This window comes from Rhinatrema bivittatum, chromosome 5 (assembly GCF_901001135.1).
Source record: "Rhinatrema bivittatum chromosome 5, aRhiBiv1.1, whole genome shotgun sequence".
Classification (NCBI taxonomy): domain Eukaryota; kingdom Metazoa; phylum Chordata; class Amphibia; order Gymnophiona; family Rhinatrematidae; genus Rhinatrema; species Rhinatrema bivittatum.
The window spans coordinates 108,572,050-108,586,239 of record NC_042619.1 but is presented as its reverse complement, the minus strand read 5'-3'; the positions used below and the strand labels follow the sequence as shown (position 1 = coordinate 108,586,239).

At 42.0% G+C, this 14,190-nt stretch overlaps 1 protein-coding gene across 3 annotated transcripts in view; it reads right to left on the bottom strand.

Moving 5' to 3' along the window:
* Positions 1-1,072: 1,072 nt before the first annotated feature.
* CCNA1 (cyclin A1) overlaps positions 1,073-14,190 on the bottom strand; it is a 60,118-nt gene continuing 47,000 nt past the window's right edge. For all 3 annotated transcript variants that reach the window (XM_029602720.1, XM_029602721.1, XM_029602719.1), the window contains exons 8-9: positions 7,259-7,392; positions 1,073-1,959 (exon numbers count right to left, since the gene is read on the bottom strand). In XM_029602720.1, the coding sequence (XP_029458580.1) occupies positions 1,908-1,959; positions 7,259-7,392 (186 nt within the window). In that variant the 3' untranslated portion in view covers positions 1,073-1,907. The remainder of the gene's footprint in view (positions 1,960-7,258; positions 7,393-14,190) is intronic.

Here is a 14,190-nt window from a genome sequence, read left to right as displayed (position 1 = left end):
TGAGGCATAAAAAAAAAAAAGTCAGCGAGATCATCAACAGTGAAGTTAAAGGCCCCACATTTAGGCAGGGGGAGGGGGGGGGGGAGAAGATGGATAAAGTAAAAAGGAAAGCCAAGAACCAAAGCCTGGGAGAAAGGAGATGGGAAATTGGGGGGGGGGGGGATGCCGATAAATCATAGCTACCCAGACGTAGTGGGGTGACTAGGCTCCAAAAGGAAGAAAAAAGTGGAATGAGGTGAAAGGGGTTGAAATCTGCAGGAAGGGAGAGCAGCAGTTCAAACGTCACCAATACAGCCTACTAAGCAAGGTATATAGGAGAAGAGATGTTTCATGAGAGCAGCAACTGAAGCACAGGCCTCAAGGCAAGATGAAGAGTACAAGAGAGATTTTCTAATATAAGCAAGCTTCTTGGAAACAGAATGGGTATTCCACAGGGACCATGAGAAAGGAAAAAAAATAGGGAGGAGAAGAGGAATAAGGATAAGATTGGAGGGGTAACTGATGAGCACAGATGGGGTGAAAGATACCTTGGAGGACCAGGATTGTTAGAGTAGTAGGAGACTACAGAGAAAAGGTAGAGGTGCAACAGGGATGAGGAGGAGATACTGTCAGGGAGAATAGAAATAGCTAGATGACGACTTTGAAGCTTAAGAACAGTAGACAAAGCAGAAGACAGAATGGAAGGCAATATAAAGAATGGAGACAATGTTAGCAGTAGGGAATAAGTGGGGAGGATTGGCCCAGGAAGAGTAGATGTAATGAAGCCATAGGAAATAAGAGGGGGAAAAATGAGCCAATTTTAGGTAATGCTATGGCATACACTTTCTGGGCAGCTGGGAGAAGTAGGCAGATAGGCTGCAACCTCTCCAAGAACCTGAAATTTTTAAAGCCCTTTTTGCATCTACAGTTGCCTAGTGGACCCAGTTTAGCTTATCACATCAGTCATGTTTAACCAAGAAGTGTCATATGATTCAAAAACAAGAAGTTTCCGAGTTATATCCACTACATTTGCCATTCATTAATCTAAACTGATTAGCTGAAGGTTAAAAAAGCCTATATGCTGTTACAAGACACTATGTTACTTCAGGTAAAGATTTAATTAGAACCAATTAGCTGTTATACATTAAGAAAAGACTTTTCTTTAAGCATTAAGTTTATTTAAAAAACTACTTGGCACCTTGGAAGACAAGGATAAGGTAGGAGAACATGCACAGCAGAGCTTTTTAAACAATTTAATACTGTGTGCTACTTCCTTTAAGCATTAAGGCTATATCAAAAATCAGGAGACCAAATGTACTCAGTTGGCAACTTCTATTCCAGGTCTTTCTGTTGACAAATTTCATGATGTCCATCATACAGCATGTTAGGGTAAGATCCCCCATTTCTGATCCTTCCATTACAGTAAACAGTAATTTATATTTGTAAAAAAAAAATAAAACTGTTGAAGGCAAGCAATTAACTGAAATTTCATAAAATATAAGACCTAGAACACTGGGACACAAATACCCTACAAATTAGCTAGTGGACCCCAGAGCTGCTACAGAATGCCTGTTGGCCCATATCAGCCCTCTACTGTAAACAAAAATATATATTTTAGCAGCTTATAGCAATACTGGCTAATCAATGGGTCTTCTCCTGGCAGTGTCCTAGAAGAGTTAAGCCACAAAAATATACCTCCCAGTTGGTCATAATTGCTTAATTACACTTCCTTAATCTGTATTAAAATCCAAGGTTTAGGTCCTTATAAAAAAGTTAAACAAAAATGTACGTGCTAAAATACCAATAAAAAAATTCCTAGGGCAACAAGCTGTTGCAGACACTTGACCTGCAGTGTCAAAATTAGACCAACTCTGTTGATCACGAGGTAAGTGCTAGTTTAAATTACGTCCAGTTCATTGACTCCTATTTTACTTCAGAGGTAGCTGGGCTGGAGGTTCCAAGAGTGACACATGCATGTACCTGCAAAAAAAAAAAAGAAAGAGAAAAAGCTGCCATTGAGTTATTTCACAAGAATTACCTACCTATAACAGGTGATGGACAGCAGGATGTCAGTCCTCACACACGTGATATCGGATGGAGCCCTACACTAAAAAACTGTCAAAGTTTCTAGAACTTTGAGCCTCACTAACCATGCCATGACGCCACCTGTGCATACAGGGTCTCTTCAGTCTCTTTAGCAAAGAAAGAAAATAAATGAAGAAAACTCCACAGGGGTTCATGAGGACCAACATCATGCTGTTCTCAGAGAACACTTGTTACAGGTTAGTAACTTTCTCTTGAGGACAGTCCTCACATGGGTAATCCATAGCTCCAAGCTGCCCCCAATGAAAGGGGCAACAAAACCATGCCAACAGGCACAAGCACAATGTTTTTGTATTTTATTTTTAACCTGTGGCAGGGAGGAGACAGCCTGGAACAAGAATGGGCCTAGGTGGGAAAAACAAAGTCTGAAGGACAGACTGGCTAAACTTATTACATTAGCTATCCCTATCCAGGCAGCAATGAGATACGAATGAGGGGCGAGAACTACATCACAGCCTTGCAAAACTATGGGGGAAAGACTGTAGGTGAGCCACTAATCCTGCCATGGCTTGGACAGATTGAGCCTTGAAACAGCCCACCTGGTCCAAGTATAAACAGAAGATGCAATCTGCTACTTAAATTAGAGATTGTTTGACATAAAAAAAAAAAAGCTAGAAATTGATATTGCCAGCCAACTAACAAAGTTGGGAAGAATGTTCTCTTGCAGACTATACTATGCAGCACTTGTTCACTTTGCTGGACATTGGGCATTGTAAAAGAAAAAATAGATGTTGGAAAGACAATTGATAGTTAAGATGGAATTCAACACCATTTTAGGAAAGCAATTGGCAAAAAGGTGGATAGGTTACTATAGCCTGAAGTTCACTGATCCTGCACACAGAAGTGTGCACCAAGAGATATGATATTCCAGGTCATGTACTTCAGGATACTGGAGTGCAGTTGCTCAGAGGAAGCTTTCATCAGCTGGGATAAAACCATACTAAGGACCTAGGAGGGCTGATGGGAGGTTTTAAAGACAGCAGACCCCCCACATGAAAAATAAAACTAAAGGCTGTTGAGAAATGGGCTTACATTCTACATGGTAATGGTAGGGTCTTTACCTCAGTGCAATTGGCGCCTAACAAACAGAGGTGGTCTTAAGACCAGCTTCAGAAAATTGGGGACGGTATTCAAAACAGGAGAAAGTATCTAGGGCCTTTTACTGACACTGAACTGTGAACCACCTCCACTTCAGTCCATAAGACTTGTGTTCTTTTGGCTTCAAGGAAGGATCCCACTAGACATATCTGGCTTTGATCTTGAGCAGATTGTTGGGAAACCCCCCAACTTTATAAGTTCCCTGATGGGCATGTCCCACAGGAGCAAGACCAGTCTCAGCCAAAAGGATAGCTATGAAGATCATGATCCCCCTTGTCTTCGAGCTTCAAAGCCTTCATTTGTAGCAGAAACTGGAGGATATACAAAAGCATCCAAGGCTGGTTTGTGTGTGCTCTGTCTAACAGAAGAGTGGGACCTTCCTGTCAAGGAAATGTGAATGGTCACCAGTAGAGTTCCCAGCAGTAGAAGATCTGGTTCACTACCCCTTGATTCAGGGACTTGTGTGGCTGCAGGGGCAGTCTGTCCACTAACATTCCCCATGTTGGCCAGGTAAGTGACTGAGGACCATCCCTTGAGAGATGGCCCAGCCCCACAACTGGACCACTGCCTGACAGAAGGCATGAGCCCACATCTACCAATATATTACCACTTGATTGGACAGGAGATCTCTGAAAGCCCTTAGAGCATATTGAATCAGCTGGAGCCCCAGGAAGTTGATCTGATGCAACCTTTCCCCACGTGGACCAAGAACCATGGGTGCAGAGACCACCTACCAGCGATCCCCAACCTAGGTTGGATGCATCTGTTATGAGGACAATTTGGAAAGATCCCCCTGAACAGATTGGAATTGTTCTTCCACCACCAGGACAGAGTCCCTGAGCAGTTACATGACTTAGATGCTATCCTGTAGTCAGTCACTGAGACCTCAAGCTCCAGTGGACTTCTCATGTAAAAACATGCCATGGGAGTTACATGCAATGTTGATATCAAGAGGCCCAACAGCCTAAACATGTGCCAAGCCGACTGTTGACTCATTTGTATCTCCTCTACTGTGGCCCTTGTGGAAGGAAAGCCTTTGCCCAAGTCGTGATTAGCAAAGCTCCAATAAATACCAACTGAGGTGATGGGCAGAGGAGAGACTTGGGGGAAGTTGATAAACCCTAGTAACTCCAACACTGATCTTGCTCATCAATTCCTCAGCTCCTGCCTGAGATGTGCTCTTAACGAGCCAATCATCCAGTTAAGGAAAAACGTGCACTCATTCTGTGTAAGGGCACTATCACTATGGCTAGGCACTGTGAACACGTGGAGCTTATGTTAGCCCAAAACTGCTGAATGATACACTGAAGGTGTTTGCTTTCCTACAAGTTGGAGATCTTTTTCCTCTGACTTGGAAGAATCTGAGAGAGTATAGGTATCCTTGAGATCAAGAAAGCAGAGCTAGTCTCCTCTGAAGAAAGGGGATTAAGATGCCCAGGGAAACAAACCTCTTTTAATGAACTTGTTCAAGGCCTTTAAGTTTAGGATGGGACAGAGTCCCCTTTTTCTTTGGAACCAGGAAATACTTTGAGTAGAATCCCTTCCCTTTTTGCCTTGGTGGAACAGGCTATACTGTTTGGCCATCAAGAGGAATAAGAGCGCTCTTAGAAGTAGTTCCTGATGCGGTGACAGACCCCAAGACCGGTCTGGGGGCTGATTTGGTAGAAGACCTAATAAGTTTAGTTTATACCCTCTTCTGATGAGGACCCATGTATCTGAAGTTATATTAGGCCACAGGCTTACATAAAAATGCAGCCTTCCCCTGACCAGAAGGTCCTCTGGCATGGGTATTGGGATTGTGATATGTGGTACAGTCAAAATCCCACTCCAGGAGTTGACTGAGTTGCCATCTGGGACTTAAATGCCCCTCTGCTGCCTCAGACAGGCATGAGAGAAGTGCCTCCTCTGCCCTGACCTCGGGTATCTTTGTAGGTGGTCAGGTCTGTAGTGGCCATGGAGAGCTGCTGGAGTGTTACACAATGATCTTGGATCTATCCCTATGGCAGAGACACTCAATGCCTTCTCAAAAAAAGACAAGTTTACCAGACTGTTTTCCACACTCCAGTCCTTTGGACACCAGTGACTTGAGAGCATCTTGCAGCTCACCCATCCCCTGCAATTGCTTCAGGATGATCTGCATAAAAGAGTACTGACCCAAGAAGAGCTGGTAGGCTGCTTTGTGGGCAATTGGCATAAGAACTTGAAGAAAAAAAATGTTTCTCCCAGTAGAATCCATAGTTTAGTATCTCTCCCCAGGGGCACAGAAAAGTGAGTTCTAGACCTCTTGGCCTTTTAGACATCAGGATTTGACAGACTGATGAGGCAGCTGCTGCTTATGAAATACAGGAGCCTTCTGGACAAGGTAGGTCACATCCACTTCCCTATTTATGGATGCCACCAAGAGGGTGCTCTCCCACATCCTCAGCACCTCCTGAAGGATTTCGAACTGGAATGATCACATGGGGGGGCTCTGCAAACTGGAAACGATCTTGTTCCTGGATGTCCTCCATCTCCAACATAAATGGAATAGTCTCAGCCATTACTTGTACAAATCCAAAGGAGAGGACCTCAAGCAGGAATTTTTCTGTCTACTGAAAAAGAGGGAAAGGAGAAAACATCTGCAGAGTCACAGCTATACCCTATGAATACTGAGAACTTGAGTTACTGATCACAGGAGAGAGCTCATGGTGCTCTGTCCTCATCCAGGTGGTCTTGGACCAGTACAACTGGCTATTTGGGCCTGGACATTGAGGAACTCTGATGTTTTGGAGGAAGCTTACTCTCCTGAGGAGCCAAAGATCAGCAGAAAGCTGGCAGACATCAGCATAAATGCAGAACTGGCAGAGCATCTGAAAAGAAAATCTAGCAACAGCTAGAGGACCATTGGTGGTGTCCTCTGTGCCCTTAATTCCCCAGCACAGAAGCCTTGCAGTGCTGGAACCTTTTTCCCAGTTTCTCCTTTAAAAAAAAAAAAAGCAGATGTTAACCGACTGAAACAAGAGGGGTGACTACATCCTCTTTGGAACCAAGAGGTGGATCAGTAGCAGACACCAGGACTGATGGAGACTTCTGGCTACCCCCAAGGATAAGTTCTTGCCATGGGGTCACTGCTGTGAGTGGAACAATCTGGCACAGCATTAACAAAGACACCAATGTTTCTTTAGCTTCCCTCGATGCTCAACATGAGACTTCAATGCCAAGGTCAAAGACAGAACATGATGCCTTCTTTGAACAGGATAAGCCTGACTATCCTCTGTCTTGTGTTCCCCACCAGCCACAGAGGAAAGTGATAGTGATCCTATCATTGGTGCAGCTCCAGTATCCTGTAGTGCCATGCCTCTGAATTGGTCTTCCAGTGCCTGAATAAACGTTCCATAAGATCCAAATTGGGACAGTTATCCTTTTGGGGTCAATTCCAAACATTAGCAGCATCCACAAACATCATGGGATGCCCCAATCACAGACATATCTATCATGGGGTCTGACACACATGGTTCTGCCACATTGAGGGAACCAATGGAACCCGCTAGACATGACAGAGTGGGGGGGGGGGGGGGAGAAGAGGAAGACAACCAAACTTTATGGCAATGGCCAGTTGTTGGCCTAATGGGCACAAAGGTCTAGTGCTGAAAAATCTTACCTAGGGAACAATAGAGGAATAAAAACATGGGACCTTGCAGATAGCCTAAAGTTAAAGAAAAAAAGGCATGAAAATGTACCAAAATATCAGAGAAAGCCAGGAGAGCAAAATGCAAACAAAGCTCCAGGGAAAGTGACTGAAGAGACCCCATGTGGACACATGGTATAATGTCATGCGCATAACCAGTGAGGCTCAGTAGGTTTCTAGAAATTGAGTTTTTCGTATATTGGGCTCCATCAGATGTCACTTATATGAGGACTACCATCTTGCTTGTCCTCTGAGAACAAAATAAAAACATGCCAATGGTTAATTGAGCTTAACAGAGTCAGACAGTGGCGAGTCAAACTGCTTTAGGCAGTTTTCTGCCAGTGCACAACAGGTATCGTATACAAAGTCAATGACACTTAACAGACCTAGACCAGTACCAGTTGAACTCACTTGGAGATTTTGTATTTCTCTCGAATTGCTTGTTGTGGTTGATTGGGAGCATTAAGACATGCTCTGTGCAGCTCACTCAGGCAAGGCACTATTTCACTAAGTGAATAACCGGTGAATGCAACAAGAGTTTCTGGCTGAAAAATAGAAAAAAAAAATAAAAATGTTCTGACAATTCTTGTAAAATTAATGCATCTAATCTGAAGTAAAAGTAATTAAAGTTTTCAGAAGGTTCTGGCAATAAGTTGTCAAGCTCCAACTTTACAGCCAAAGTATTATCCAGTGGCCTCAGAACAAGAACTTTGCTCCATGCCTCCTCCTGCTTTTATTCAAAGGGATCCTTCCTGTGTAGCAGAAAAGCAGGCCAGAGGGAGTTTGGTATTTAGCAGTGAAATCTATTCAGCATCTAAGTTCTCCAGGAGAAATGCTTGATTATATAATCAACTAGCGAACTTAACAAGGTTTTATTTAAAACAAAGACACATACTATCCATGGAACAAAGCCAAGTAAAACAGAAGCCAACAAAAGTTTCAGTACAAGGAGAAAGCATGGGCATACAATTTCAAATGCTAGATCAACAAGTACTATTATAGTTCTTCATGAATGTGGGAACTTTCCTAGATCAAAGGAACAATATCAAAACCCATTGTTGTAAACAGGTTTTACTTAAAAGTAAATATTCAGTGACAGCCTCTACATGCAGTAAGGCAAGTTTACTTTCTATATAGTGTTTTCTGTAGATTTTATTTAATTTAAAAACATTTAAATTACTGCATAATTTGTTCAAGGACAACAAAAGCAGTTCACACAATCACATGGTGAAGGAGGACTTGGACATTGTTGCTGTTATAAAAACATTGTTCACGAATTCTCATGATTGGAATATGGCCAAACTGAGCTATAAGTTAAGCACGGATAGAAAAAAGGGGGGAGGAGTAGCTTGATGTCAAACACAATATCCAAGCAACTGAGCTGCAAGGAAGGTGGGGTAGAGAAGTGTTATAAGCTGTCCTAAAAAAAAAAAAAAAGAAAGAAAAGATGGTGCATTTATTTTTACCAGAGTGGTTTTCAGGCCTCCAACTCAAATGGAAGAACTAGACAGAAATCTGGTCAAAGACATCCAAAAGGCTGGAAAGAAGGGAGAAGTGTTGACAGTTGGAGATTTTAATCTGCCAGATTGGAGAATCCCTTCTCTCTACACCACTAGGTTGAGTATAACTCCCTTCCTCATGGGTTCCATTACCATTTGTTTGAACAGAGCCTCATGCAGGGCATCCATTATCTCTCTACTTCTGCAGAATCTACCAGAAGTAGAGAGATAGTGGGACATGCATATCTATTGCCCATTGCTGAAAGTGATTGCACTTCCAGATGAAGTTACGTCAAATGAGGCAGACCTGGATTAAGAGTCATGCAACATGGAAGAGATGGTAGCAGGGATAAATGCAAACTCTATCCAGACTCCATGAACTTGAGGGCCCAGAGGTTCTTTGTCATCTGGTGCCACACATCCAGGGCAACCTGGATTCTGCCCCCTCCCACTCCCTGGAGGAGAGGACTGTTAAGTGCTTGAAGGGATCAAATACTGGGCCCCAGGTTTAGGTTGGGCCTGATGCATTGGATTCCCACTGCCAAGATCTAGCAACTGACTGAGGAGGCAGTTTTGAAGACTCCAAATCCCAATGACTTCTTAACTCCATACTTGAGATCTAGCTTTCTACCTGTAGAAATGCTAGAAATAGGAATTCCCCTCATTCTCATCTGTAACAAATTCAAAATAACATGGACTAGAAAAGCATGGTATGTCCAGGATTTGGAAGAGACCAAAGGCCTCCAACCAGGGATCTTTATCCTTGTGCGCATTGATGCCAAGAGTATTTCCCATCTTTTCTACAAACTGAATAGGCAAGGTCCTCCAAGGGTGGTATATGGTCAAAGGATATGGACATGGGTCAGATAGTATACCTGTAGAACCTTCTTCTGAATTTAATGTCATGGATTCACTAGTCTAGGACTTCAATGATAAAGGTAAACCGGGGGGTTGCCTGGTTCCACCGTTGACAGACTTGACTCCACTGCAATTGAGTGGTATGCTGAAGAACCTCATAGCAACGATTCTGATGAAGCACTTAACTCAATTCATGACTGGGGTTCCGGCCCTAGGGATTGCCTTAGTGAAGGTAGCGAGGAGAGACTGAGTAGTTCCTTCTACCTCCCTGCTCAATGAGGTAAAGACATTTTTCACCATATTTTCCAATCAGGTTCAGCAACTGGCATATCCTCTGACCTGATGTTGGAAGTGGAACATCCTCTGGAGACAAGAATGGGTTCCTGTTCTACAAATAGGTCTACTGGAGGTAAACTGAACTATGGAACATACTGCGTCTCCAACCAGAAGCCCTCCTGCTAGTAATCTTGAAGGAGTTAAAGGTTCTTTTGATTGGCGGGAGCAGAGGCAACAAATCCCCTGTACCTATCTACAGTAAGGCTACTGGTTTACAACTGTATAAGTAATGTAGCAAGACAACTCTGGACTGGAGCTTGATGTGCCAGTTGTGGCAATGTAGGAGCCTTGTGCTTCAATGGAGTTGAATAAATGTTCCTCTGCAGCCTCCAGGCATTCAAGTGTTTCGAGGGGCCTTCCTTGAGCTATGTTGATGTAGCTAGTGGGGAGCTGGGATTTTTTTTATGCATGCGGTCAGTTGCATCAGGATCATTAGTCTGGAAGAAGCCACTATACTGTGTGTTCTTGTGTCATACATTGATGTATCATAAGGACCTGGTGTGTCAATGCATTGAGGTGCATTCCATGGAGTGTGGGCCCACTACATTCGGGCTCAATGATGCATTGTGTGCCAATGCACAGCACTTTGAAGATTTATGCTTCTTTGACACGGGTACTGGCAATGCCAAAGAGCGATGGTACTTCGTGATGTAGGGTAGCTTTAGCGTGGGCTGATAGGGAGTTTTAGAGGCACACACTGCACTGTGGGAAGAGAATCTGCTGCAACTCCAAAGAATTTTATGCAGCTTCTCAATCCAAGTTGACTTAGAAAATAGCCACTGCTATTACTAGCAACAGTAACATGAAATAGACTTAGTTTTGGGTACTTGCCAGGTTCTTATGGCCTGGATTGGCCACTGTTGGAAACAGGATGCTGGGCTTGATAGACCCTTGGTCTGACCCAGCATGGCATGTTCTTAAGCCCTGGCCCGATGGTGGTTCGGCCCAAGGCATCAATACAGCTCATGCCCATATCTGCCTTGCAGTTTTAGAAGCTATTGACAGTAGGTTTCGCATAATTATACCTCATCTGCCATTTTATACATAAAGAAAAATGGCAGATGAGGTATATTATTAGAAACAAAAATTTAACAACTGTGCCCTTGTCAGGATTGAGAACAGTTAGGTTGTGTTACTCAAGAAGAAAGTATTACTTCATTTGATTTGCCACTTTCTTGGATTTGTTTCAAGTAACCAACACTTAAACAGTTGTTTGGATAACATTGATCTGCAAAGTAAGAACATTTGAGGAATTGCTTTGAATTATCTTACGTAGTAAGATCTATGGTGTTTTCTTTACTAAGTGGACACCTTTTGTGAACTTTAGGTGCATTATCAATTTTTACCATAGTATAAGAAATATTTATCATCTTCAATTAAATACAAATATTTTTTCAATATAAGTATTGTTTATCATGGGTAAATAAAAATCTCATGTATTTTTAGATTATTTCTGGAGAAACCGAGTACATATCTGTGCTTGTACTCAGATAAAACGTTACCGAGGAAGCTCATTCTCCCATAAAACATGATTCATTTCAACAAAAGCCTACTTCAGGAAAATGCTGCAACATCCATAATGCTTAGCAACTGAGTAGTATTTTTACCTATTAAATTGTGGGAGATTTTTCCTCTGAATTTGTACTCACTACCCTGTTTTGGATGAGATTCTCACTTTAGTAATCATGCTACCAGTAAACTTACATGTTTTAATATTTTCCCTTAACTAGGATAGTTTCTACAAAAGCAAGGCAAGTTTGAGAAGAATTAGTAATTGAGATTTCTGAAATTAAATGAGACAGCTTTTATGATCTATTTTATAGTAGGTATGCTTAGCTATTTTAATGGCATGCAAGTAGTGATGTGTTACACAATATCTGGTGTTTTGTACTTTTGCCATTTTCTTTCAAGCTTTTGTATTTGAGTTTTAAGGATTTTAAAGCTATTATGGGAACATGGTGTTTCTGTATTGGGTTTATGTTTTGATTACCTTAACTGGGGCAAGAAAGTCAAGAGCTTGCAAAAACTCAGTTCCATGCTGAAATCTGCATTGTAGTGGACTAAATCAGAAAAGTCGTTAGGAAAGTTAGTGTGTTGTGCAAAGTCATTTGGCTTGAGACTGTCAGTTCTCCTAAAGGAGAGAATGATGCTAGAAGTGGTAGAAAAAGTTTAAGATGAAAAGAAAGTATGATCAGTCGATATGAGTAATATTAGGAAGTATTTCAACCTGTTCAGTGGAGAACATCTGATCCATGTGTCCATCTTTATGGGTAGGATAATAAATCCATTGTTTGAGAGACATCAGTAATGACTGAAGAAAACAGACTTAGAAAGGTCATCAAAGATTGAAGTCCCCTAGTAATAGATGAGTGCTTCTGATAGAACATTAATTGATCAAGCTAGTTATTTCAAAAAGATTGATTGCTAGTCACTGGAGGTAGTTGATATGAGTACCAAAGGAATAAGACTGGATCCTCTGACAAAGCCACCCCTCCATAAAACAGAATAAGAGAGAGAAATAACATGAACAAGCAGTAAAGGAGAATACCTTATTAAATCTTGCAGAGTTTCCCAGGATATCTGATTTCCCTTCTGAGTTCCTCCTAAATACAAAGAAATGCTCTCACCTGCCTTTTGGCCCAACTTCCCAGGTGGATTCTGGTCTGGTGTAGCAGGACTAAAAAGGTAAGAAAATTAACAGGTAAGAAACTTTTCCTTCCTCCTCATCATCCTGCTAAACCAAGCTAGACAAGTGGGAAGAACCAAAGCCCAACTAATATAGGAGGGAGGAAGTAAGGGCCATTGAGGACACAAGCAAAGGCTGCATCTTCCTTAGCCTGAATATCCAAATCTAATGATTGACAGATGACTAGGTCTTCCAAATGTTCTCTGTAGCCATAGTCTCCAAACTGGAAACAGATCAGGCCCACTCTACAAGAGCAAAGAACTTCTGGAACCTGTCAGCCTTGGATCAAGGAAACTATTGCACCAGTGCTCAATCTAGCTAGCATCACCTTAAAAGCTGCTTTGCCCTTGTGAGGCCCTCAAAAAAAAAAAAAAAAAAAAAGACATACCGGACGATCGCACCTTCAGCAAGGAGGAATTGGCAGTATAAGACGCCAAGTCCATAGAAATTACAAGGAAAGGATCCCTACAGAACAAAGTTTGCAGTTTGGAGATTTGGCTAGCTGAAAAAGCCAATCACAACTAGCAAGAGAGCTTTCAGAGATCCTAGATAGTAATATATGTTTCAGGCACTCAAAAGGTGGATAACAAAAACCTTGAGAACCAAATTAAGATTCCACCAACTACTGACCTCAAGGAAGGATGTAACTTCACTCCTCAAAGAAAAACTAGCAATATCACGATGTGATACAAACAATTGGATACTGAAACCGTTCATCTAAAAAAAAAAAAAGTTCTAAAGTCAGAATATTGCTGTGTTCCCTGATATTTCTCAGGTAATGCAACAAAGAAGAAAGTTGGACTTTTTTTTGGGAAGAGTTTTAGCTCTAGGTACTATTTTCCTTTCAAGTTTTCTCTGTAAAATGTATTTTGAAATTGGACAGCATGAAATATATTTTTTGATCCAGATCAGCTGGAAGGATTTTTATCCAACAGGACTCTTCCTAGTTATACTATTTCAAATGTTAATGAATCTCTGCGTAATTGTTTAGCCTTATGAGGATATTCTCTTCTTGTAGTCACGAAGGGGTTGGCCAAGTTCAGTCTTGTTTTTCCGAACACCAAAGGATTAGTATCTTCCTCTAAACTGGAAAGAGTGAGAAGTAGACTGCTTGCCTGGTCCATATCTTCTAGAACCCATCCTTGGGGAGCCTCTGGGACTTAGAATCTCCTAGATCCTTAAACTTGTGCAAAGTCCCCCCCAAATAATCATCTCCCTTTAAAGGGATGCTTGCACAGATGAGCCTTAGAGCAAGAACCTGCCACATGAGTCTTGCCACCACTGCAGAAGTGGCTTACCTAGCAGAAATTCTGATAAGATTATGCAGTACATCAGTTAGAAAATGCTACTCCAGACTCTATGCAAGCTGCTTCTTCACATTCAGGGAGCTATTGCATCCAGTGTAGAACTGCCTATGCTATAAGGCTGCCACAAATCGCAATATGCACCAACAAGGCAGAAACAGTTAACATGCTTTAGTGGAATTTCCAGCTTTCTATCCTGGTGTTCCTTGAGAGGTACCATCTTCAACCGGGATAGTCGTCCTTCTGGTAACCATGGGCACCAATGCATTCAAAAAGTGCTGAATGGCATCATGAGGAAGCAGATAAGAGTTAACCAAAAAGCTTAACACCCCCGATCCCAGACTCAGATTCCCATTCTGCCAGCACATCTCTTCCATCTCTGAATGTAGTAGAAATGCCTTGTGGACTTCTGGAGCACCTTAATAGAACCCTAGACAGTGGCTTCTTATACTTTAGCTCAAATTCTCAGAGGCGCCACCTGTTCAGTCATAACAGTCGCTCTCCCTCTGGGGGCACCTCAACATCTTCTGTGGCTTATTTAGGTTTTTTAGTAAAAACCTTCACAACGGTGTTCAAAATTACAGGTGAAATACAATGGATAGCGATAAAAGGACATAACAGCTAAAATTACAACGCAGAAATGATTAAGATATAGCTGTT